At 41.9% G+C, this 27,939-nt stretch overlaps 1 protein-coding gene across 1 annotated transcript; it reads right to left on the bottom strand.

Annotated features, from left to right (window-relative positions):
* Positions 1–73: 73 nt before the first annotated feature.
* On the bottom strand, positions 74–13,005 carry LOC308675989 (sulfotransferase 2B1-like; the record flags this gene model as incomplete). The annotated part of the gene is made up of 6 exons (XM_081341681.1): positions 74–302; positions 5,152–5,332; positions 6,945–7,039; positions 7,146–7,272; positions 10,420–10,628; positions 12,870–13,005. 6 exons carry the CDS (start codon positions 13,003–13,005, stop codon positions 187–189), a joined length of 864 nt encoding a protein of 287 aa, XP_081197807.1. The 3' UTR covers positions 74–186.
* Positions 13,006–27,939: the final 14,934 nt, after the last annotated feature.

Raw genomic sequence — 27,939 nt, 5'->3', positions numbered from 1 at the left:
CCAAGGTTGCCTACCCCTGCACTAGACAATGAGTATCCTCAGCATGGCTGGCTCAGGAATTGTGGGAGTTGAAGTCCATGAGTCATAAAAGAGCCAAGGTTGCCTACCCCTGCACTAGACAATAAGTATCCTGATAAGTCATTATTCGGTCCAGTAGTGGAGGGAATCAAGTGGAAAAAGGCAAATTTAGTCCTTGTTCCAGGGAAAAGTGACACTTAAATCTTGTAGACGCTCCTGGTAGATTTGGTCAAAACATTCACTCTGTGCCTTGGTCAGGTGATTCTTCCAATCTCCAGAAATCCCTAGAAACCAAAACATAAAATAATAACTCATTAGAGCCAGACATGGTGGGGGAAAGTATACTATGGCAGGGCTTTTCAACCGGTGGTATGGGTACCACTGGTGGTATTTTAACACCTGGCAGATGGTACACGACCCCTAGCCAAGTGTAGTGGGGGAGGGAATGAGCTAATGCGGTGCCACACAAGCCTGGAGGAGACCAGCTGGAGTTGCAGGGCTCGGCAGAAGCGCCAGGATCTGCGCACTCGGCTGAATGCTGTTTGGAACTTCTGATGCACCCAGAAGAGAAAAGGAGGAGGAGGGTGAAGAGAGGAGAGCTATAAAAAGAGCAGGTTTTGGCAGGAGAGGAAAAAAAAACACGGAGAAAGAGAAGAAGCTTTTGTTAGCGAAGGAGATCGCAAGAAGCCTTTGCGAGTGAAGGGTAAGTGAAAGAGCGAGCGAGAGGCTTCTGCGAGCAACATGAGTGAAAGAGTGAGAGAGAAGCTTTTCCAAGCAATGTGTGAGTGAATGAGAGCAAGAGAGAAGATTGTGCAAGCAACGTGTGAGTGAATGAGCAAGAAGCTTGTGCGAGCAACATGTAAGTGACTGAGAAGCTTGTGCAAGCAATGTGTGTGAATGAGCAAGAAGCTTGTGCAAGCAATGTGAGTGAATGAGCAAGAGAAGCTTGTGCGAGCAACACGTGAGTGAATGAGCGAGAAGCTTGTGCGAGCAACGTGTAAGTGAATGCTTGTGTGAGCAATATGTGAGTGAATGAGAGCAAGCGAGAGGCTTTTGCTAGCAAAAGGTGAGGGGAGGATTGTGAGCAAAGGGTGAGAGAAAAAGGGAAAAGTGAGGGGGGAGAAGGAAAAAAGAAAAGGCATTGACTTCTGAGTTCCACTGTTGCAGCAGGAAGGAAGTATGAACACTGAACCTCAACTTTTTACTTTTCCATAATATTATAAACTAGCCAATTCTATAACAATGGATGAATCTAACCAGTGAAGCCCAAAATTCCCCCCCCCATTTTTTTTAGTCAAGTTTTTGACACCTTGCTAAGCATGGTAGTACTTGAATATTGTCATGTCCTAAAAGTGGTACAATCTGTGAAAAGGTTGAAAAGACCTGTTCTATGGTATTTACCCAAAATAAATAGGTGGTTTTCCCAATAATTTGCCTTCAAATATACGAAAATCATCTTAAATTGACTTAAGAATACAAAAACAGAGATAGGAAATAGTTTTCTGTCTAATCTTAATTTTGGAGAAGATTATTATCTTAAAGTCAGAGTTGTTCCCCTTTGGGATAAATGCAGATCTATTGCAGCTCTTAAGAAGAATTGAGCAACTAGGACTGTTCTGAAAGTTTAATGTTTGGATTTCTAAATTATTTTTTCTTCCACATGGAGGAAATGCACTTGGGAATCCTAGTTCTGTATACAGGGCTATCGCTCGGCCCTTGATATAGAATTCTTAAGAACGATGTCATCAAGATTACTTTGTTGCTGTGTTTTATCAATGCAGATATCAGAATCAGAATAGAGCTGAAAGGGACCTTGGAGGTCTTCTAATCCAGCCCGCTGCTCAAGCAGGAGATCCTATAACCATTTCAGATAGGTCGCTGTCCAGTCTCTTCCTCCAGTGATGAAGCACCCACAATGTCTGAAGGCAAAGCTGTTCCACTGGTTAATTGTCCCCGCTGTTAGGAAGTTTCTCCTTAATTCCAGGTTGCTTCTCTCCTTGATTAGTTTCCATCCATTGTTTCTTGTCTTGCCTTCTGGTGCTTTGGGAAATAAACTGACCCCCCTCCTCTTTGTGGCAGCCTCTCAAATACTGGAATACTAGTAACATGTCGCCCCTAGTCTTTCTTTTCTCTAGACTAGCCAAACCCAGATTCTGCAATTGTTCTTCATATGTTTTAGTCTCCAGGCTTTTAATCATCTTAGTTGCTCTTCTTTGTACTTTTTACAAAGCCTCAACATCTTTTTTGTAATGTGGTGATCAAAACCTGGATTCTCTTATTCCAGCTGTAGTCTTACTAAGGCTTTATAAAGCAGTACTAATATTTCATGTGATTTTGATTCTCTGCCTCTATTTATATAGTGAAGGATTGTATTAGCTTTTTTGGCGGCTGCTGCACACTGCTGGCTCATGTTTAAGTGATCGTCTACTAGGATAGGGCCCATTGTTCAAGTCTGTCAAGATCTTTTTGGATCCTGAGCTTGTCTTTTGGAGTGTTGGCTATTCCTGCCAGCTTAGTGTCATCTGCAAATTTCTTGAGTTTCCCTTCTTTTCCCTCATCTAAATCATTTATGGAAAATATTGTAGAGGACTGGACCTAAGACAGAACCTCGTGGTACTGCTTACTTCCCTTCATGTAGATCCAGTACCCTTAAGGACTACTCATTGAGTATGATTTGTCAGCCAGTTACAAATCCATTTGATGGTGATGCTGTTTATCCCACATTTTTCTAGCTTACCAAGAAGTAGGTTGTGGTCTACTTTGTCAAATGTCATGCTGAAGTCTAAATAGTCTATGTAAACAGCATTTCGCTGGTTTACTAATTTAGTCGCTTGGTCAAAGAATGAAGTAAGATTGGTTTGGCATGAAGTTTTTAACAAATCTGTGCTGGCTTCTATTTACATCTTTATCGGGAAAGGGCGGTATATAAATCTAAAATAATAATAATAATAATAATAATAATAATAATAATAATAATAATAATAATAATAATAATAATAATTTGTTTCTAGATGTTCACAGATCTGTTTTTTGATTATTTTTTCCAGTATTTTCACAGGTATTGATGTTAGGCTGATTGGTCTGTAATTTCCTGGGTCTGTTTTTTGGGGGTTTTTTTTGGAAAATGGGAACCACATCAATTCTTTTCCAATCCTCTGGTAGTTCCCCAGTGCTCCAAGATTTTTTAAAGATATGATACAATGGTTCTGAGATAACATCTGCCAGCTCCTTCAAAACTCTGGGATGTAATCCATCAGGTCCTGGCAATTTATATTCATCAAGGTCAGACAGGTGTTCTCTTAATATTTTGTTGCTTATTTTAATTTTTATTTCTAGTCTGTCTTTTACAGTTATGATTTTATGTTTCAATGTAAATAGGTAAAGGTAAAGGTTCCCCCGCACATGCGTGCTAGTCGTTTCCAACTCTAGGGGCCGGTGCTCATCTCCATTTCAAAGCCGAAGAGCCAGTGCTTGTCCGAGGACGTCTCCGTGGTCATGTGGCCGGCATGACTAGATGCCAAAGGCGCACGGAACGCTGTTACCTTCCCACCGTAGTGGCCCCTATTTTTCTACTTGCATTTTTACGTGCTTTCGAACTGCTAGGTTGGCAGAAGCTGGGATGAGTAACAGGCGCTCACTCTGTTACGCGGCACTCAGGATTCGACCCGCCAAACTGCCGACCTTCTGATCGACAAGCTCAGCGTCCTAACCCACTGAGCCACCGCATCCCTGATTTCAATGTAAATATAAGAAGCCAAATGATCAGACCAGCAAAGGAAAAGACTCATATGTCAATTTTCTTAACTATTCCTGTTAAGCATGGCACCACAGAGTACAACAAACCTTGGACTATGAAGCTAGGGATCAGTGTCTCCATCCTTCTACTCCTACAGACCAGGAACTGTTGAAACCCTATTTTCTAAGAACAACATTGTCCCACTAGGTAGATCAAATTGTCAATCAACACCAGCCGAAAAGCTGTGACTACAGTCCTGAAGACAATATGCCTCCGACTGATTTCTCAGCCAGAGAATGGCAGAAGGCTTGACGGTGTGATGTTAATATGTGTGTGAGCCCCATTATAATTAATTCACAATTTTTAAGTGTTTTCCACGCACCTGGTCCCATGCAGACAAGCCAAAACTGAACCCCCGAATTCAGACCGGTGCTGTGAATCCTAACAGCTGTAGTCCAAAGCAAGTGAATCAGGCTGAGGAAAGCTAATCTTGAGAATCACTTGATGTTTAGTTTAGTTTATTTATTTATTAGACTTATATACCGCCCTTCTCCCATAGGACTCAGGGCGGTTCACAAGGTTTTTAAAAAGAAAACAATACCACAATTACAAAAATTAAAACAATTAAAATGATTATATTAACCTTGAATATAAAAATCCTAATTAAAATCCAATTAAAACCCCAATTAATACCCTCAGTCCAGGCCAGAAAGCTCAAAGAGCCAGGTCTTCAGGTCCCGGCAGAATGAGCGAAGGTCAGGGGCAGTCCTAAGCTCTACAGGCAGCTGGTTCCAAAGGGCCGGCGCACCCACAGAGAAGGCCCTCCCCCTGGGTATTGTCCGCCGGCAATCTTTTACCGGCGGCACCCTGAGAAGACCCTCCCTGTGGAAGTGCACAGGATGAAGGGAGCTTGATGCCGGCAGCAGGTGCTCCCTCAAATATCCTGGACCCAAGCCATTTAGGGCTTTATAGGTCATCACCAGCACCTTGAATCTCAGGATGTCAACCCAGGATATGAGCAAGGTGGCATAAATGCTTCCAAAGAAATGCTAAAGAGATGAAATGAGAACCTCAGAAAGGAGCTGAGGGAACTGGAAGGACCGAAGAGGGTCCCGCCAAGTCTTACAGCTCAAAAACCCTGCAGCTGGCAAGGAAAACAACGAGATCGGGGTTTAGAGGCACCCCTGTGAAACAATATTTCCCAACCTTGACTATTTCTGAGTTGGTGGACTTTAGCAGCCAGCATTCCACTGCCGGCATGGCCATCGCTAAGAATTCTTGATGTTGAAATCCATACCCCTAAAAATGGCCAAGGTTGGAAACCACGGTCCTAGAACATCACCCTGATTGAGGCTGTTCCAGATGGCAAATCCTTCCCCTTTCCCTCCCTTCATCACCTTTGCGAAGGAAAGCACTTTTCTTTTGGTTCATGATGAACTTCGGCGTGAGTGAGAAGTTGGACATCTTATTGCTCTTCATGGATTCGAAGGAGGCATTCGCAACCACGGATTCAATGGCTGCATCATCTAAGTCTTTGCCTAAGAACTGGCTGATACGAACAACACTCCCTCGCAGATCCTGGAGGACAACCAGACAAGAGGGTCTGAAAACCACCCTGGAAAGCATACATCTGGCATCGTTAGTTCTGCTCAAAACAGAAAGTGTTTCAAACTCAGTTTTAGCTAGCATATTTCTTCCAAAACCATCAATGCCCTTACACCAGGGGTAGGCAACCTCGGCTCTTTTATGACTCGTGGACTTCAACTCCCAGAATTCCTGAGCCAGCCATTCCTGCAATTGCACCCCCAAGCCTTCACAGCAATATTGCTTTCAGAAGGCTTCTTCAGTAAAGCATCCAAATTCATCAGACATATATAGCACTTAGGAATGTCTAGCTTGGTGTCTTTTAAGGAGCCTCAGTGGATTAAGTCAACACAACGAGCCCAACCAGGACCAGACAAGTGGAGGGTTTGGTAGAAAGTCAGAATTCAGTCATTCTCTTTTTTTCAAAGCTGGTTTGAATTGTGTTGCCTGAACCTGAGAGACCCTAGACATAAAAAACCTGGGATACAATAAACTTATTTAATCCCTCTTTCTACCTTGGAGGACCTGGCCACTTACAGTCCTCTCTTCTTCACTCCTAACCTAGATCATAAAGTGCTTACTATTATGGCCACCGTTGAACATTGTTGTATACAGAGAGGCATTTGGACCTCAACAGATTCAATCTTCTTCATTCCCTTCTTAATGGTAGGGTATCTTGTTAAATGGAGAATTGACATGTACATGTATTCAGACTTGGCAATTCTACAGCATGCCTGTGTAAACATACACAGCACAATAGAAGAGAATATCTAAACCTCGGGGTTGAACTATGGAGGTCTCGATGCTCTCTGAGCTTGGTTGTTTGCTTGCGGTTTTGTTGCCCAACTAGGTAACATCATCATTGTTATCAGCAGCAAACTCCATACACAACGTGTACTGAAGATGTTTCCTTGTTAGGTAATGAAATGTTTCCAGGGAAACAGCCAAGTTCAGAGAACACCAAGAACTCCATACACAGTATACATACCTCTGCGACAAAATTAATCATAAACTAATATGTTTTCATTTAATCAAAAAAACCACCCAACCTAGGTGGTGTGATCAGCTTTTGGTTCAATCTTTTATAGGAATAAAGAAAATTAGGTTAACTGATTACACTGTGGTTGAATTAACCATGGTTTTGAGTGCTGTGAGAATATAGGCATTCAAAGGCACTGTGATTACTGGGCAAACAAGAAAACCTGACTCATACATGTATTTTGCTTGAAACATAGCAAATAATATACTGTTATTTATGGCATTGTAAGCTTTTCCAAAGTCAGTTGATAGTGAGTAAATAAATAATCACTCTCTCAGTGGTCTAGCAAAGAATAAGCTATGTCTTCATGGGACAAACAGGTGGGAAGATCTCCTCCACACACATTTTGCACCTTGGAGAGCATAAAGCATTGAACTAGCCAAGGATTTGTGAAAGCAGGGCAGTCATCCCTGCTGATCATCACCAAAAGGATAGTGTGAGGATTCCCACTCTGTTTAATATCCTTCAGAATCTGACCATCTCGGTCAAATCCAGGAATCTGCTACCCCTAGTGGTTGTATTAACACCCAGTTGAATTGACAAGCAAAATAACATAAAGGCAACAACCTCTTGCAACTCCTCATACGTAATGAAGAAGAAGTTCTCTTTGTCCTTCAAGTTCATCCAACCTTTAACGTGGTCAAACCAGGATCCAAAAGGCACTGTAACCGCAAGAGGAATTAAATGTGAAGATTGTGAGAAAAGAAGACATATGGGGAGGGAAGAAGACCAAAATGTTTTTCTACACCCATTCCTTCATTCACTTACCATCTCCCTTTAGAAAGCCCTTGAGAAATTGATCCAAGGTGCCAGGGTCTTTATAGGGGTGAAACATTGAAGCAAAATGATACAGGGACACCAACACATCTTTGGGGTTTCTGACTGTGTAGATTATCTATGTACATAAAAAAGTGGGATGGTTGGAAGAATAATTAGATGCAAAATCGGAAAATAGCAGAGCCCATCTAGGCAAACATGCCCTCCTAAAAATAGTTTTTATTCCTTTCCCAATAGCTGATTTCCCTGGTCTGCAAGTCAGCTATTGATAAGTGTGGCAGGGCAAAATAATAATTATAATACAGGTAGCCTCCACTTACAAACCATGGTTGAGTCCAAACTTTTCATTGCTAAGCAAGGCAGTTGTTAAGTGAGTCGCACCCCATTTCTGTCGTGGTTGTTAAATGAAACACTGCTGCTGTTCAGTGAATCACACAATCGTTAAGCAAATCTAGCTTTCCCCCACTGATTTTGCTTGTCAGAAGCTGGGTGGGAAGGTCCCAAATAGAGATCACGTGACCCCCCCTGGGAGCCCGAAACCATCATGAATACATGCTGGTTGCCAAGAGCCAAGATTTTGGTCATAGGACCATGGGGATGCTGCAATAGTCATAAGAATGAGAACTGGTCATGGGTTTTTCAGTGTTGTTGTAACACTGAATGCTCACTAATGTTTGTATGTCAAGGGCTACCTGTAATAGGCCTGTTGTTTTTACATCTAAAAGGAGACCACTGGGAATGGAATGTGAGCCTAATCAGAAGCTTCCCCCCACCCCCCAGGTTTGCTGAACTTAGACATCATATTTAAATGGGGCCACCAAATAAACTGTGGCGATGAAGAAGGAGGGATGCCTTGTGGATCATGGAGAGTCGGCAGTCTCTCTGTTCGATCCAAGGAAAGCCCTCTAAACTGGAAGGGGATAGACCGGCCACACCTCTGCAGGGCGGGCCACTAGCTGCTGACAACCGAAGAGCAATAACTTTAATTAGCACATCGTAAACAGCATGTTTGGACTGGGTGAGAATATGGATCCTTTCTTTACTATTTTACAACTGAATTTCCTGGGAAAAGGTCCCAAGAAGCTTAAAACCTCCGGATATGAATGGAAGCGGCCGTTTTAAAAATTTTATGGGGGACAGAAATACACAAGCTACAGTTTTGATAAATCTGAGAACTGAGGTAATTGTTAAGATTTTCTCTTTGGGGAAAAAAAAACCCTATTGAGGTGAAATATAAGAAATACAAGAAATTAACCCTTTGTTTTAAGAGTGGAAAATGGACTTTGAATGAAAGCTAGTGGTGGATTTGAGTACAGCACTATAACTAGCTCCTTGGCTACTTGGTGACTTTCAGGTTAAGAGAGAATAGCTGGCAATAAAGGAAAATATTTTGGCATATTTAGCATCCTGACCTTCATGGACTGTAAATATCTACTGGGCTTGGACTTTTAATCTCAAGAGCCAGTGGGAGAGAAAGAAAAAACTGACTTTTGAATAGTCTGGCTGCAGGGAGGTTGAACATTATGAACTCTGGGAACATTGTGGATTACAACCTTGCCTGACTTGATAATTTTCAGGATACTTGAGACAAAGGATTACTATAAAATATTGCTATTAGGACCGGATTATAAAGGCTATATACAAAGAGCAGAAAACTAGAGGAAATTTTGTTCCACTCTTACTGAGACTGGTAATACTAGAGGATTTTTAGGAGTGATGCCTCAAGAAAAAACAAATACCTTTCAGAAGGAAATACTCTCTCTGCTACAGCAAATTCAAACAATTCTTGCACACAAAGAGGACATTAAAAAAAACCATAATGAGACTAAAAATAACCTAGATGATATAAAGGACCAAATCTCCAAATTGAAGCTACAATTGGAAAGCTCCCAGACAATGACTACAAAGTATGAACAAATAAACCAGAAATCAGAGGGTGAAGCAGAAGAAATGGACTTAAGAGATGGAGGAGATAGGAGAAGAGAAAAATGGACTGCCATACACAAATAAAATACTGCAAGACCTACCTATAACAATGAAAATACAAAAGACCCTTTACTCCTTTCTCCAAAATATACCTGATGACAAGGAAGAAGATTCTAGAAAATGGAGCATAGAGCGGGCAGAGGAAATGTCTAAGGAATATGGATGGGTGGTGTTCCTCCCTAAAAGTACTCCACCTAAATTGTCTTTTTCATGCCAAGCAGCTTTCACAAAAATAGAAAAATTCTTGGGCGATTTAATTGTCTTAGCCTGGAAAGCTTCTTGGCAAAGAAAGAAAGCAAAAGTTAGACTTAAAAAACAGAGGATTTGATCTATCAGAGCACTATCTGTTTAATATACCTGTTTGAATATGATTAAAAGAACGGATGATCCTTAGATATAACTAGATTTTTATAATGGAAGAAATGATTTAGAATTAAAATGGCATTTTTTCTTCTTTTGATATGGGAAATTTGAAAATAGGAGGAGGATTGGTCTGAATAAAATTTTTGGCTATATAAATCTAATTAATATTGAGAAAATCATAACTGACAAAGATTTCCCAAATTGATGGGAAATCAAACTTAATAAGAGCACAAAAACAGGATATTGACTTATGAATTGATATTATTGTTATTTCTATAATATTAGTAAAATATGAAGATGTCTATATCTAATTTTGTATACATCAATAGTACTAAGAATTGTAATTGTTTAATGAGGGGAAAAGGAAAAAAATATGGGGAAGACAGGAAGATCAAAGAAAAAATACTGGATTATGCAGTACTTAATAGATTTATATTGAAGAAATTAATGTTAAATATGTGAACCCAGACAACATGTTGTTTACTGAGCTCTAAAGATTGTAATTTTTAAAAATTAATAAAACCTATAAAAAAAATTAAAAGTATTTTAATTTTCCATAGAAAAATGGAAATTTGCCGTAGAGGCAGTATTTATTAGTGTTTTCATATCTTGTTCCTGATTTAGTTTACATTCCATCCAAGCCTCCAATCAATTCACAGGGTACCAGCCAAGAAACTAAAAGAAAAGAAATCTGAAATTGGCTAAACAAGTCATGATAACTCTGCTTATCTGTAAGATTGACTCTGGCTTGTTTCTGATTCAGTCTACAAACCAAAGTTAAAAAAAAAACCAATGACAGAATACACCACACTGGGCCTCAGTTCTGACTGTGCTTAATTACCCAAGGTTACTAATGGAGCAATGGTCAGAGTTACAGTAAGATGGAAGTCTGTCATGATCATAATTTCCCTCTTACCTTAGCTTTGGATTTGAAGAAAGACTTGGCAAAAAGATGTGCAGGCAGGTGAGAGCTAATAATGCGTGGCGACTTGTTGGTCAAAGCTGTCCTGTATCCTATCACTGTCTCGAACCAGGGACCTCGATCCCAATTAGGCGTGGTTTGGCACCAGGTAGGGTCTCCATTGCTACGGATGAGACTTAAAATCTCCAGCATCCACACTGTTCCTAAAAAAAAGTCCCCATCATTCCAAGAAAGCAGTATTTAATCCATCTGAATCCTGGTTACTTTATGCTCTTAGTTTTATATATACGCCCCACCTTTCTAGAATAAAAATCAGGATGATGTACAGGTACTCTTCAACTTATAACCTCAATTGAGCCCAAAATTTATGTTGCTAAATGAGACATTTGTTAAGTGAATTTTGCCCCATTTTATGACCGTCCTTGCCACAGTTGTTAGTGAATCACTGCATTTGGTAAGTTAGTAACACGGTTGTTAAGTGAATCAGGCTTCCCCATTGACTTTGCTTGTCAGAAAGGTCACAAATGGGACACTGCAGCCATCATAAATATGAGTCAGTTGCCAAGCGTCTGAATTTTGATCATATAACCATGGGGATGCTGCAACAATCGTGTGAAAAATGGTCATAAGTCACTTTTTCTCAGTGCAATTGTAACTTTGAACAGTCACTAAATGAACTGTTGCAAGTTGAGGACTACCTGTATCGAGAAGATCACTGCTGTATTTCTCTAAACACGCTGTGACCTAAGCAAGGCCTGTTTAGTTTGAGCCAGAAAATTGCATCATCGGCCTTTATGCTACTGAATTGGTCTACAGGTAGTCCTCAACTTATGATGAGTTGCTTAGCAACCATTTGAAGTTCTGACAGGACTCTCTGGGGGATACTGACAACCAGGATTATGTAACAACCTGCATTCACTTAAAGACAATTTGGTGCTCAGTAACTGGACCACATTATATCGGCCGTCTGCAGCATCCTGCTCTCATGTGTTGTTTTATGACAGTTTTGCCGAATACTAGCATTTACTTCCGGTTTTCAGCAAAATTGCATCAGTCTTGGACCTTTGGTTTACTTAACAACATGTTGGCATTCCGGTCGTAATTTGAGAACTACCTATATACAGTATCTCTTAACTCGGGTAGAAAACCTTGCTTAGCTGCTTTGACAGCTACCTGATCTCTTAATATTTAGCAAAACCAGGCCAATCATCTGGATAGAATTGCCCAGGCCTAATAAAATCAAAATTAGAACAGCCTTTCCCAAGATGGTTAATTCTCCAGATGTGTGCAGCAATAACCACACCAGCTATATAATTCAGGTAATTGAAGTCACACATCTGAGGAAGACAGTGGTGAACTAAGGCCATTAGCTTATTTTCAATATTTTCCTTCTGTTCTTCCCTCGCTTTATTAGGTGCCATCCAAACAGGGCTTCCCAAAAACCTACTGAATCCCAATTGTACAATTGCTCAGTTTAATTCTGAACAACAAAAAATACTTTTGTTTATACATAATTGAACATCTCCCTTTTATCTCAGCAATTACATACAGTAATTATCGACATGCTTGTAGAGTACATATATTAATAGTTCTTTGAGAGAACTAAAAAAATTCCTGTCTGTGAAAGCCAAAAGACCCCATCTCATCTGACCTCTCTTGGTGTCTAATCCCGTGTTTCTCTATCTTGGAAAATTAAGATGCATAGAGTTCAAGTCCCAGAATTCCCCAACCCAATTCTCTCAGAGAATTCTGGGAGTTGAAGTTCAGACGTCTTAAAGTTGTCAAGGTTGAAAAAGCCTGGTTTGACCTGAAGTTTCTTGAATGCTTCTTTGAACTTTTTGAAACTACAAATATTTATTTCTATTTATTAACAAAGTGGCACAAATGCTTCCAAAGGATGCTATGCAGTGGTGGGATTCAGCCGGTTCGCACCACTTCGGAAGAACCGGTAGCTAATTTTTTGTTGCCCAGGCCCAGAATGGACTTCCGGAAGCGGCATCCACACAGAGAACCGGTGGTTCACATATTTGAATCCCACCACTGATGCCATGCATATTATTACCTAAGCTCAAGCCATGTAACATCATCCATTTGCCTCCATATCCTGTGCTTTATCAGGGTAAAACTTTCCAAGGTAAAAGTTAAAATATTTTACACAGTAAAAAATTAAAACAAATTTAAAAGTTTTAGCTGTTTTTAAACGTCACATATTCACTGCTAGTGCTGTCTGCTGTTGTTTTTTGTTGTTGCTGATTTTTCCAAAAGCAGTGTTTTGTAAAAGTTGTTTATGCTTTTACTAAGAATTAGATCCCATTTGGAAACTGAATGGGACACCGACTCTATTTTTCTTTAACACACACAGACACACACAAATAGAATCGACTTGCTTTCACGCACTAATCTGAAGCATTTTCCCTCCCCACAAGTAGCCCAAGAAATTCTACCTGACTTCTGATAAGTGACATTGAAAATATCGTCATCCCGAACTTGGAAATCCTTTTCTACCATCTGCAACACAGGTTCTGCATAGATGACTTGAGGAAAACTGATCCCTTTATATTGGAAATACTTTTGGAACATCCTGGAGCCCAGCAGATGACAAGGAAAGTTTTGAAAAATAAGTGTGAAACTTGGTGGCAAAACCAAATTCAAAGGATTCTTCCTTCCCGCCAGGAGTATTTAGTTGTGTCCTCTGAAAATGAGAACAGATTTATGAATGTTTGACAATGAGGAAGAGAAAAAGCAGCGGCATGGAGTGGCAGAGAGAAAATTGGAACTCAAATCGTCTTGGTTCACGATCTATTTGCTACTTTAAGAAGAAAAAAAAACACCCCTCCAGACCTTCCAGAAATGCCCAATTACAGCTATAACAGGCAGAGCTCCAATTTGGAGGTTATGGAAAGCTGACGGGCTATAGCAAAGTATCTATTCTCCCTCATTAGTTCTTTTTCTTTTTATTTGTTCTGTCTTGAGGCAGTAAGAATTTGTTTGAGCACCCTCACACGAGCAAACGCAGACAGTGGGACACTTACACAGCTTCTCACCAAGCTCAGATGCTGTGTGTAATTCTCAGGCTTCATAAAAAAATAGCAGAAAAATCCCTACTGGAACAAATTAAAATCTCATCTAGGATGGAATGAGAATTTCATTCATACATGGGTTATGGTTGATGTTGTTTTAATGAATTACAGAATTGGCAACTCCTTTCAAAAGTGGGAAGGAAATACTAAGCTTTTTCCGAGCAGTGTCTGGTCATATTAGGAAGCTGTTAGATACAACATACTCCATATTTTGTGCTAGAAATACATTGATCTATTGCATTTTGGCTGTTGCAGATTACTGAGAATTTTGCTAAGTTTGTTTTTAAGATAAGTGCTTCCAAAAAAAATTCACAAGTTTACGTATAAGCAGGATCAAAAGTAATGTTTTATGTATATTTCATTACAATGCAAGATTGAAAATACTAGATTTTTTAAAAAAAATACAGGAGAAAGCAAAATTAATAGATTAATTCATCTTCAGTTGTTTTTATACCTGTACTTATTTATAAGAGCCTTGGTGGAGCAGTGGGCTAATGCCTCCTTAAGTAACACCAGCTGCCTGCAATTATTGCAGGTTCGCATCCCACCAGGCTCAAGGTTGACTCAGCCTTCCATCCTTCCGAGGTAGGTAAAATGAGGACCCAGATTGTTGGGGGCAATTAAGCTGACTTTGGGGTGTGTGTGAAAGCCCTAATAAGCAGGCATATACATAGAATGAAGGCTACTGCTAAGCTTGTAAGCTGCCCTGAGTCTTCGGAGAAGGGCGGGATATAAATGGAATTAAAATAATATATATATATATATATATATATATATATATATATATATATATATATATATATATATATATATATATATATATGTATGTATGTATGTATGTATGTATGTATGTATGTATGTATGTATGTATGTATGTATGTATGTATTTCCTTCCTTTCCTGAAAGGAATTAATTCCCTCTTCCCTGTTTTATCCTCACAACAACCCTGTGAGGTAGGTTAAACTGAGAAGTAGCAATTGACCCAAAGTTACTCAGTGAGTTTCATCACTAGGTAGAAAATTGAATTGGTTCCCCCATTCTGATCCAACATTATGATCAAAAAACTACACTAGTACACTAGTTATGACTTGTCTCCTAGGCCTGGTGCTGATAGTTCTAGAAAGCACAAGAAAAACGAATTGCCTTGACTGGGTGCTTAATAGATTAGAATATAAATTGTAATAATAATAATAATAATAATAATAATAATAATAATAATAATAATAATAATAATAATAATAATAATAATAATAATAATAATAATAATAATACATATAACATCATCAAACAACAACTTCTGCCTATCCCAAATCTTTGGGAAGGTCACAATAGGTGAATAAAAATGCCAGATCCAATCTTAACATCTGGCTGATGGTGCAACCCTCTATAATTATAACAATTGTCATAACAATAACAACATTAAAAGTGCAGGTGAAGAAGTTCACTACAAATATCCAGAAATCCTTCAAGCTGACATCAACCACACAGAAATCAAGACAAAGGTTAGAAGTGAATACATCATGAAGAAAGTCTGAAAGTCCAAATTCAGTGCAAGAAGTTCCATCAAGGCAGTTAAACCTGGGCAATTCCAGTCATCAGGTACACAGCTGGAATAGTGGGCTGGAGCTAAGCAGAATTAAAGGCTCTGGATAAGAAGACTAGAAAAATAATGACAATAAATCATACCCTTCATTCATGCATTGATGTTGACAGTCTATTTCCCAAGGAGTATATGCGGGCGTGAAATGTTGCAAGAACACCAGATAGCTGAAGAAATAAAAAGGACACTGGAAGAATATCTGAAGGATTGTGTGGAATATGCAGTGAGGCCGGTATACCATGAAGACTTATTAAATTGCAGAGGGAAACCAGACTGGCTTATAAGAAAGAATGAATGAAGGCTTGAAAAGGGACATGGCAGGGCAAACTAGTATACCAAAAAAAAACAACAACCCCTAACAGGCAAAGCAATTAACTGCAAAACTTAACAATGGCTAAGAGGAGGAAAGTTGAAGAAAGAAAGAGAGAGGCTAATTCTGACTGCACCAAGCCTTAAGAGCAAGTGCATATAAAGCCAGAATTGAGGGAACAGCAACAGACAGGAAATACTGTCTCTGCAAAGAAGCTGAAGAAACAGTGGACCACCTAGTTCAGGGGTGTCAAACTCAATTTCATTGAGGGCCGCATCAGCATTGCGGTTGCCCTCAGGGGGCCGGGTGGGTATGGCCAGGGTGGGCATGGCCTACTGGGTGGGCATGGCTAGAGTGCGTATGGCCTACTGGGTGGGCGTGGCTAGAGTGCGTATGGCCTACTGGGTGGGCGTGGCTAGAGTGCGTATGGCCTACTGGGTGGGCGTGGCTAGAGTGCATATGGCCTACTGGGTGGGCGTGGCTAGAGTGTGTATGGCCTACTGGGTGGGCGTGGCTAGAGTGCGTATGGCCTACTGGGTGGGCGTGGCCAGCTCTACATCGTTCGCGTCAAGGGTGCCTATGGGGGCCTGGGCAGGAGTGGGACAGATCTGAGGGTCTCTGGCAGAAGGAGGGTCTCTGGCCAGGGCCAAGGCAGTGGGGGCCGTTCCCTCACTGTTTCCAGGATGGCTTCGTGGGCCGCATGAAACCACTTCGCGGGCTGGATCCGGCCCCCGGGGCCTTGTGTTTGACATGTCTGACCTAGTTAGTTGCTGGAAGAAGATCGCACAGACTGACTACAAACAATGGCATGACAAAGTAGCAACAAGGTAATGTCATGTAATAGCAAAAATTTCACCTTGCTGCCAGCAAGAACTGGTCAGACCAAGAAGTAGACAAAGTCATGGAAAATAAAGAAACTACAGCACTCTGCATCTTTAGAATACAAACAGACAAGCCCCTGCCGCCACCCCCCACCCCCCCAACTTAACAATTGTTGATAAGAAAAGACAAAAAACGTCTACACAGTGGATGCGGCAGTAAATAAATAAATAAATAAACCTTTAATGTCAAAGTACAACATGTGTACATTGAGATTAGCTGAGCCTCCCCCCCCCCCGTGCTCTCTCCCCCCAACACACAGTGACAACAAACCCTCCATCCCACCACACTATGTGAACCAACTACACCACACACCGGCCTCCCAAGTCAATTCTGCATAAGATTATGTCCCATTTAAAAGCCTAACAGCCCACGGATAAAAGCTATTTTTCAGCCTGTTGGTACGGCTGGCTATATTCCTATATCTCCTACCGGATGGTAGGAGAGTAAAGAGATACCGTCCAGGGTGTGAGTCATCCCTGAGAATCTTCCTCACTCTTCCAAGGCAACGAGCCCTGGCGATGTCATCCAGTGGTGTCAGGGAACAGCCCACAATGTCTTGTGCTGTGCTCACTACCCTCTGTAATACTTTCCTATCCGCGGCTGTCAGACCAGCATACCAAACCACAATACCATACGAGAGGACCCTCTCTATGGTAGACCGGTAAAAGAGGGTCATTAGCTGTTGTTCTACCCTGTTCTTCCGCAAGATCCTAAGAAAGTGAAGCCTCTGTTGGGCCTTTCTAGCCACCTGGGTTGTGTTAACTTTCCAGGTCAGATCTTCACAGAGGTAGACTCCCAGAAATTTAAAGGAGGAAACTCTCTCTACACAGTCCTCCCCGATGTAAAGTGGGGCAGGTTCCTCTTTTTCTCCGGAAGTCTAACACCATCCTGTTTCTGGCAGTAGCTGGAAACAGGAGAATAGAAGAGAAAGAAATAGAGAAGTTCAGAAAATGCAAAGACTTGCAAACAGAAGTAGAATGATTGTGGCAAAAGAAAGCAAAAGTAGCACCAATAGTAAAAGGCTTCTTGTGTGCAGTCCCAAACATCTGGAGCACCATTGGCATTGACAGAATGACAGTCAATCGCAAAAGGCAGCTTTGCTTGGAACAGCTAACACCTTGCAACCATCAAACAAGATCTGCCTATCCCAGGTCCTTAGTACGGATAAAAATGCCAATTCCAGTCTAAACATTTGGCTGATTAGGCATCCATCCACAATAATGCTTTAACTTATGCCTTGTTTGCCCCAGCACCTTGTCTTATAAAGATATTTTGCTCTGAAAATGGGAGTCAAGAGGAGTCACTTAAAAACCATGTTTTTTGCTTCATTCTTTTTCTCCAAAGCCACCTCAAATAAGCTCCATATGCTGGTTAGACGGAACATGAAGAAATACTTACTTTTTTCTTATTTGGATCCAAGCATCAACCAGTGTCATTGACTGTCCTTATCTTCTCTAATGTTAATGTTACGAGAGAGAGAGAGAGAGAGAGAGAGAGAGGGAGGGAGAGAAGCTCCTTTGCCATGAGCACCAAAGACAGGGTGTGGGATGAAAGTACACCGAGCACTGGAAAAGCTTTCGATTTCTACTTATTGTAATCAACCAGGGTTCTCTGAAGGGTTACACCTCTCTTTCTCACCTAAAATAAGCGTTCAAGTGACATTGGAAAAAGCAGGCATCAATACTGCAAGACTTAGGAGAAACCTGCCTTGCAAGTTGAACCTGACCTGGAGATGTCTCTTCCTACACACTGTCAAAAATAATACCAACACAGTGATGACTTCCATGGGAGATGCATCTGAATTTCCCAAACTGGGGTGTTAAGGCAGCTCTTAGCAAACCAGGAAGCAGCCACTGTGATAATGCCATTAAAATGGGTGGAAAGCCACCCAATACAATAAGGAGGCTACAGAACATAGAAAAGTTGGAATTAAGATTGCCAGGAGAAATATCAACAACCTAAGATATGCAGATGATACCACTCTAATGGCAGAAAGTGAAGAGGAACTAAAGAGCCTCTTCTTGTGGGTGAAGAAGGAGAGTGCAAAAGTTGGCTTGAAACTTAAGAAAACCAAGATCATGGCATCCAGCCCTCTCAATTCCTGGCAAATAGATGGGGAAGAAATGGAGGTGGTGACAGATTTTATTTTCCTGGGCTCCAAGATCACCACAGATGGGGACTGCAGCCAAGAAATTAAAAGACACTTGCTCCTAGGGAGGAAACCCATGGCAAATCTAGACAGCACACTAAAAAGCAGAGACATCACCCTGCCAACAAAAGTGCGTATAGTCAAGGCTATGGTCTTCCCAGTTGCAATGTATGGCTGTGAAAGTTGGACCATAAGAAAGGCTGAGCGCCAAAGAATTGAGGCCTTTGTACTATGGTGCTGGAGAAGACTCCTGCGAGTCCCTTGGACTACAAGGCGTTCAAACCGGTCAGTCCTAGAGGAGATCAACCCTGACTGCTCTTTAGAAGGCCAGATCCTTAAGTTGAAACTCAAATACTTTGGCCACCTAATGAGAAGGAAGGACTCACTGGAGAAGAGCCTCATGCTGGGAAAGGTTGAGGGCAAGAGAAGAAGGGGACGACAGAGAACGAGGTGGCTGGATGGAGTCACTGAAGCAGTGGGCGTGAGCTTAAATGGACTCCAGAAGATGGTAGAGGACAGGAAGGCCTGGAGGAACGTTGTCCATGGGGTCGCGACGGGTTGGACACGACTTCGTAACTAACAACACAGAACATAGAAGGATGTTTTGATGTATCTCAAGATCCAGCTGTTCAGCAAAGCTATCTTCTGTTTTTCTTCCCACCCACCAGCCACACTGTCAATACACAACAAGGTTGTGAGGGATTTATAGGTGGACCTTAGATGGAGAGATGCAAAAATATGCTGAGAAAAATTAGAGGATGCAAGAATCAGAAAGAGGGAAGCTCCACGCTTATCTAATTGATATTAATCATCCTTTGAAGTTTGCATTAATAATCATTTGAACATAGTAATTAGATCTTTGCTTTCTCAAATTAAACTTCATGGAGAAACTCATGTAGCTTTCTCAACAGTAAGATGGAAGTGCTTCCCATGTCTTTTTCTAAGGTGTCTTTCCAACTTCCCAAATTAGATTACACTGCTGCCATATCTTCCATCCAAGTACTAAACTAAATCAGGCACTAATCAACTTGTTGTATAAGATCAGCCAAATGTAACTAGAATCATAGCAACCAGTTTGATTGTCTCAAGGGTGTTTTTTTCCAAAAGGCAACTGGACTTTCTCTGTGTTTTCTTTAAAAACATTTTGCCTCTCATCCAAGAAGCTTCTTCAATTCTGAAGAAGAGAATTGAAGAAGCTTCTTGGATGAGAAGCAAAATGTTTTCAAAGAAAACACAAAGAAAGACCAGTTGCCTTTCGGGGGAAAAAACATCTTTGGGACAACCACGACCTGGATGATTGTGAATCTCCACAGACAATCAGTTTGGTTATTTATGATTTATCACATTAAATTACAATTGGCTGGATTCACAGAAGAGGTGGCGCCATAAACCCCAGTAGGCTGATTCCATACAATATATTCAACTGAAACCAAATTTAACTTGTTTTAACTGAATGTGAAGTGCAAACCCAGCTCCACTGGTGCGCAGGAAATTACTCCATCCATCCTACAGCCACTGCAGGAAATCTACTACTCCGCCCCCATTGTGGCTGGGGATTTTCATCCACTTTGGTTAATTAGAATAATTTGCTCCAAACAGCTGCATCACAGTGGTGCAGTATTGCAGGCTAATTCTGCATTCCACTGCCATGAGTTCAATCCTGACCGGCTCATGGTTGACTCAGCCTTCCATCCTTCCATGGTCAGTAAAATGAGGACCCAGATTGTTGGGGGGCAGTATGCTGGCTCTGTAAACCACTTACAGAGTGCTGTAAAGCAGTATCTAAGTCTATTGGTACTATTGCTATTGCACCTGGATGTCTATGGAGATTCTCAGTCCTTCAGGTCATGGTTGTCCCAAAGGTGCTTTTCCAAGAGGCAACTGGACTTCCTTTGTTTTTCCCTGAAGACGTTTTGCTTCCTATCCAGGACACCCCATTCTCATCTCATCCGAGACAGATAAGAAAGATGCACAGTTATCCTGCACACAGAAGACTACAAGGCCAAGGGGAACAGTTTTCCGAAGGACACCACTATGTATGAGACTCTGAAGAGAGATCCCACACCACCAGCTATAAGAAAAAGATTTTCTGCAACAATTACCAAAGGACAATGCCATTGATAAGCCACAGCACTACCACCTTTACCCTGGGGAAGCCAGGATATATGGACTCTCCAAAATCCAACAAACAGGGAACTCCACTCAGACCAAATGTCAGCAGCATCAACTCCATCAACATTGAGAAACATCTAATCACCAGAACTCGAGAAGGTTCTTGGATGAGACACGAAACGTCTCTTTGGGGCTTGCTTCCGGATGTGAAATTCAGCTAGAATATATAATGCTATGAGCATTATATACATTCAGGCAGAATTATCAACTGATGGGAAATGTCACAACCAGATGTGCCACTTCCAGGGACTGCAACTGTGTTTAAAGTGTAAATCTCAGCAGCTAAAGCTTATCCTGGTAGGAAGAGAAACTCCATCATCTGCCAGCCTTCAATGACAGGAGAGTAAATAAATGTTGTCTGGAAAAAAGGCTGCTGTTAGAAGCAGAGCTACAGAGATTGGTTGAAAAACAGGCAAACTTACTATGTGGCACATTTTCTTTCTGAATCCCAAGGCTTTGACCTACTAATGAGTTATTCACTGGATTAACTCACTTCATTAAGCTGTGCTTTTTTAAAAAATATATATGGTTTAACAAATAAACTGCAATTGGCCAGGCTCGCCCAATACTTAAACCAAACCTAGACTAATCACATCCTGGTTTACTGCAGAGTATATGAGCTGGACTGTTTATGACTGCTCTCCTTTGTATGAGCAAATAATAATAATAATAATTTTTTTTGCATTGCCATCATTTTCAAAACTCGGGTTACCTTCCAAAACGGGTTTGTGGTTATAAGGCATAAGGTAAATGGATCAAAGTAAAAAAAGCATTTTTGTAAACACTTGTTGTTCGCTCAGTTGCAACTTGCCTTGGGATAGAAGGCAGAAGGAAAATGGATGTCTGAGGTGACTAGATCTGTAGCCATCAGAAGCCTCCTCTCTGTTTTGGGGAATACCATCAAAGCAAGGGGAAACCAGCTTGACCCCATTCAGGAGCCAATGGCAGCATCCTCTAGGACCGTAAGAACAAGAGGTCAAAAGGAGGAGTCTGCTCAGCAGCTAAGGAACAAGAGCCAAAATGTACAGGTCACACAAGACCCAGAAAACAGCTCCCCTAAACCAGGGCTTTTTGACCTTTTCACCAATTCAGACATGTCAAACACAAGGCCCGGAGGCCGGATCTGGCCCGTGAAGTGGTTTCATGTGGCCCGCGAAGCCATTCTGGAAACAGTGAGGGAACGACTCCCACTGCCTTGGCCCTGGCCCAGAGACCCTCCTTCTGCCAGAGACCCCCAGATCTGTCCCACTCCTGCCCAGACCCCCATAGGCACCCTTGATACGAACGATGTAGAGTTGGCCATGCGCACCCAGTAGGCCATACGCACTCTAGCCACACCCACCCAGTAGGCCACGCCCACCCGGCCCCTTGAGGGCAACTGCAATGCTGATGCAGCCCTCAATGAAATTGAGTTTGACACCCCTGCACCAATTGTACCACTTTTGTACCGGCCCTCTCAATTCCTGGCAAATAGATGGGGAAGAAATGGAGGTAGTGACAGATTTTATTTTCCTGGGCTCCAAGATCACTGCAGATGGGGACTGTAGCCAAGAAATTAAAAGACGCTTGCTCCTGGGGAGGAAAGCCATGACAAATCTAGACAGCACACTAAAAAGCAGAGACATCACCCTGCCAACAAAAGTGCGTATAGTCAAGGCTATGGTCTTCCCAGTTGCAATGTATGGCAGTGAAAGCTGGACCATAAGAAAGGCTGAGTGCCAAAGAATTGAGGCCTTTGAACTATGGTGCTGGAGCAGACTCCTGCGGGTCCCTTGGACTGCAAGGCGATCAAACCGGTCAGTCCTAGAGGAGATCAACCCTGACTGCTCTTTAGAAGGCCAGATCCTGAAGTTGAAACTCAAATACTTTGGCCACCTAATGAGAAGGAAGGACTCACTGGAGAAGAGCCTAATGCTGGGAAAGGTGGAGGGCAAGAGAAGAATGGGACGACAGAGAATGAGGTGGCTGGATGGAGTCACTGAAGCAGTAGGCGTGAGCTTAAATGGACTCCAGAAGTTGGTAGAGGACAGGAAGGCCTGGAGGAACGTTGTCCATGGGGTCGCGATGGGTCAGCCATGACTTTGCAGCTAACAACAACAACCACTTTTAGAATGTGGCAATATTCAAGTACCACCAGTCGCCTAGCAAGGTGTCAAGAATTTGATGACCAAAAACAAAAACAGAAAAAAGTGATAAAGTACAGGGAGTCCTCATCCCCCTTTATATCCTCTCTTCTCTCACCCCCTTTAATATCCTCTCTTCTCTCATCCCCTTTATATCCTCTCTTCTCTCCTCCTCAGAAGGACCCAGGCAACGCCTCGCGCAGTCCCAACTGGATCTCTGCCTGAAGACTGCATGAGGCTACCTGCCATCCCCAATCAGCTGGAGCTGTGCGCTTTGATCCTGAGGTCTCAGTAGGACCCAGGCAACGTGCAGTTCCAGCTGACTTTCCCACAAGCCTGTGCGACGCTGCTGTTGCCGCTTCACCTCATCCACTTTTACACTTTTTTTTACACTTTTTTTTTTACAGTGCTGTTCAACCCGTCATATGCGTACCACCTGCTAGGTGCAAACGTACCACTAGTGGTAGGCATACCACCAGTTGAAAAGCCCTGCCCTAAACGAGAGCTACCTATCTTCCTCCCAGCTCATGGCTTTCCTCTAAAAAAACCTCCCATCTTCTTCCCTTAAGCATGATCCCGTTTTATCTGAAAGCCTGACTTCTCCTTAATGCTTTCAGGTATAGCACTGGACTCAAAAGAGTGGCTAAATATTCACGTAGCAACAGAAAAGAATATATTGTAGTCCAAGGTTGAACTATGGAGTCCTTGGTGTTCTCTGAGCTTGATTATTTTCTTGCAGACATTTCATAGGTAACATCATCAGTGCTAGAAGGGAGTGGGGTTTGCTCTCTGTTTGTATGCAAGTGACGTGCCCTGTCATTGTTGGTGGGCGTGGTCTTGGTGATTCCTTGGTTAGCAATAGCACTTAGACTTATATACCGCTTCACGGTGCTTTACAGCTCTCTCTAAGTGGTTTACAGAGTCAGGATATTTGGGTTCTCATTTTACTGACTTTGGAAGGATGGAAGGCTGAGTCAACCTTGAGCCGATGAGGATTGAATCCCTGGCAGTCAGCAGAATTAGCCTGCAATACTGCATTTTAACCACTGTGCCACTATGGCTCATGTTTACACTGTTGTTAATACAGATTAATACTAGACCAATAATCAAGCAGTAAACAATGCACCAATCAAGGAACTATCAACTCAGACAAACAATCAAACAGCAATCAACAACTGTAAGTACAGTAAATACATATTGGAGGAAAGTACAAATTCCCCTCTCCCAAATTAAAATTTTTATCTTCATAGCAATCGTAGTTAAGCTAGTGAAATTTAGAGTAGTGTGGGAATTTGAATCAGGTCTTTTCTAACCAAGACGTGGGCAAAAAGGTTAACCATCAACTCCTTCTGCATGGCTTCCAGATCTTTTTCCAGCCACCACTGATGAAAATAGTTGGAATGATTTTTTTTCCCCATTTTGACTCAGGAAAATCTCCCAAAAGATTTAATCTACTTTTAAACAAGCAGACCTAGAAAAACCCCATTTCTCCTTGACATACAACAATAAGAGAGCGTGCCCACCTACCTTATCATGGTCGTAAAGCAAATACTGCAGATGTTAAGTGGAAGCTGTGGTTGATTTTTATTATTATTATTATTATTATTATCATCATCATCATCATTATCGAGTTGGAAGGGACCTTGGAGATCTTGTAGTCCAACCCCCTGCTCAGGCAGGAAACCCTATACATTTCAGACAAATGGTTGTCCAATCTCTTCTTAAAAAACTTCCTGTGTTGGATCATTCACAGCTTCTGGAGGCAGGTTGTTAGATGAACACTGCAGTTGTTAAGTGAACCAATGGTTCACTGTGGGCGCAGTTTTGTCAAAAACTGGAAGTAAGTAGCAGTTTGGGGCAAAACTGCCATAAAACACAGTCACATGACCATAGGATGTTGCAAATGGCCATAAATGTGGCCATGTTACCAAATGTTCAAAGTTCGGTCATGTGGTCATGGAGGGGTCTGACCATGAGAACTTCAAATCCAGGTCGCAAGTCCCCTTTTTCAGGTCAGTCTGAACTTCAAACGCTCACTAAACAACTGGTCGTAAGTCAAGGAGTACCTGTACTGGAATCATCTGTATGCATACCCACTTACCACAATCCTCATCCTATCTCAAAATGTTGAAAATGCCCCCCACCCCAAGATCCTCAAGTTGTCATCTTCTGATCCAACCACTGCATCTCTGGAGTTGGGTGCTTCAATAGGCCAAGTACTTAGATCAATTCACTGTTCTGTCCATGGCTACTTCCAAAATGCCTCCCACAAGGGGAGGAATGCAGAGCTGAGTCACTGAGTCAGAGGCAACTCCCTTAAAAACACTCATCCGCATGGCCTAGTGCAGGGGGTCCTCAACCTTGGCAACTTTTAAGATTTGTGGACTTCAACTCCCAGAATTCCTCAGCCAGCAAAGCTGGAATTCTGGGAGTTGAAGTCCACAAGTCTTAAAGTTGCCAAGGTTGAGCATCCCTGGCCTAGAGGTTAAGGCATCAGGGAACAAAGTGGGACATTAGGACTTCAAGTCCCACCTTAGTCATGAAAGCCAGCTGGGTGACTTTGAGCCAGCCACTCTCTTTCAGCCTAAGCAATTTTACAGGATTTCTGTTATGCGGTTCTCCTCCATGAGTTATTTCTAAAAATAATAAAAGGGGCATATAAATAAAATAAAGTAAATCCTGGAAAAACAGATAATTCATTTGTTTCCATCTCAGGAACTATGTCACAGATCCTTATATGGACTGTTTTTGGGAATGCAAAAAAAAAGTGAATTTATGATTTATGATTTTGATAATTAGATTACATTATAGTAAGAAGAGAGGTGCGTTAAAACCACAGAGTAACAGGTAAGCTTATAATTGCTGTAAATAGGATTGGAAACCCCTTCTTTGTGTCTTGTTTTTTTTTCTTTTCTATTTTTCTTTTTTTCTTTCTCGCATTTTTAGCCTTTCCTGATTTCTTTCTTACTTTTTATTTTCTTTTAATTACTTTACATCAGTTTTTAATCTTCCTACTAATTTCTTAAAATTAAAATTATATAAAGGAGGAAGTATGCCCGTTCTTTGCGTCTTGTTTTCTTTCTTTTGTTTTTCTTTTTTCTTTCTTGCATGTTTAGCCTTTTCTGATTTCTTTCTTACTTTTTCTTTTCTTTTAATTACTTTACATTAGTTTTTAATCTTTCTGATAATTTCTTAAAATCAAAATTATATAGAGGAGGAAGTATGCCTCAAAGTATCAAACAAAATACATCTTCAAAAAAGATTAATGCAATTAACCTATTTCATTATTATAATGAATTAAAAGAACGACTCGCTCTAGCAACTACTGCAAACCACTGTGACTTTTTATTATACCATCACCCAATCTCCTCCCTATAATTTTACCAGCTACATCAGGGGTGTCAAACTCAATTTCATTGAGGGCCGCATCAGCATTGTGGTTGCCCTCAGGGGGCCGGGTGGGTATGGCCAGGGTGGGCGTGGCCTCCTGGGTGGGCGTGGCTAGAGTGCGTATGGCCTACTGGGTGGGCATGGCCAACTCTACATCGTTCGCATCAAGGGTGCCTATGGGGGCCTGGGCAGGAGTGGGACAGATCTGAGGGTCTCTGGCAGAAGGAGGGTCTCTGGGCCAGGGCCAAGGCAGTGGGGGCCGTTCCCTCACTGTTTCCAGGATGGCTTCGTGGGCCACATGAAACCACTTCGCAGGCCAGATCCGGCCCCCGGGCCTTGTGTTTGACATGTCTGGGCTACATTGTTCAGACTAAAAGCCTTCTCTGAAAGCCTCTTGAACCAAAGCCCAAGCAGATCAATTCCTAAACTGCCAGGATTGCTCAGCCGATCTCTTTTCTTTTTAGCAGAGAAAAGCAGAGAAAGGCGGAAAGACAAAATAACTGCAGGATGATTTTTGATTACTAGTGCCTTTAGGAAGCATCTTTAATCTGAATCCAATCCAACATATTTCACTGGTGACACTAGGATAAACAAAGGAATTGGTATATCAGCAGGCACCAATGACTGGTATGTATCATTATTGCTGCTGTTTTTCCTGGCTAATTTGTTTGCCCTCTGATTGACAATCCGCCTTTCTTTGCTATAACTTGGGGACTGGAAGTTTTTCCTCTGGGGGGGAAAAAAAGCTCCCTAGATTTCTTGAGACAAAAGCATCAATCCCCTCCCCCCCCCCCAATCCTGACACCCCTAAAAGAGGCTGCAAATCTCAAGCAACCTGGGAGCCCTGTCTCCCACAGGCTATTCTCTGGAGAAATTAAGAGCGAACTTTCAGAAGTCAAAATAAACACTCAGAGCTCTATTTCTGTCCTTGCCACTCCAGCAGCTTTGCCGCTCTAAATGTGTAGCAATTAGTGCATTCCCCAAAGTTACTTGCCTGGGGAAAGAGATCCTTGCATTTGGTGAGCTGGCTAGATGTCTTGACAACCCAAATCTCTGTAGTCCCAGGGAATGGACATTTCCAACCTGTTTGCCCTCCCCTTGATAATCAAGTGCTCCTACCAAAATAGTCCCTTCTCCCTGTCCTGAGAAGAAGTTCAGGCCATTAAAACAGCATACCAAACAGCTCGCACAGAAGCAGTTTCAGGAAAAATTATGTTAAATCTCCACCCAATATGGCAAGGCTACAGCGGCCATCTTAATTCCCTTCCCAGAATGAAAAGCGATCTTAATCAAAGGACAGCTTGGTCAGTGGTTAAGTAACCAGGTTAAAAACCAGGAGAGGGTGAGTTCTTATCCCACCCTTAGACATGAAAGCCAGCTGGCTGTCTTTGGACCAATTACCAGGAAGCTGTGAGTTCTAGTTCTACCTTAGACATAAAAGGCGGTTGGGTGACTTTGGGCCGGTCCCTCTCTCGCAGTTGAACTTACCTCACAGGGTTGTCGTTGTGAGGAAAATAGAAAGACAAACAAGTATTAGGCGCGTTTGCCACCTTGATTTATTTATAAGAAATAATAAAGGTAGGATTATAAATAATTCGTGTACAGCACAGCTATCTTTGGACCTTTCACCCAATGTGGGTGTGCAAAGATATCCTCTCCTCCCATCCAACCAAGATTGTTGTTGTTGTTAGTTGCGAAGTCGTGTCCGACCCATCGCGACCCCATGGACAATGTTCCTCCAGGCCTTCCTGTCCTCTACCATCTTCTGGAGTCCATTTAAGCTCACGCCCACTGCTTCAGTGGCTCCA

Source organism: Vipera berus, assembly GCF_964194415.1.
Source record: "Vipera berus genome assembly, chromosome: W".
Taxonomy (NCBI): domain Eukaryota; kingdom Metazoa; phylum Chordata; class Lepidosauria; order Squamata; family Viperidae; genus Vipera; species Vipera berus.
Note: the sequence above shows the minus strand (reverse complement) of the source record. Positions and strands in the feature narration are given on the sequence as shown.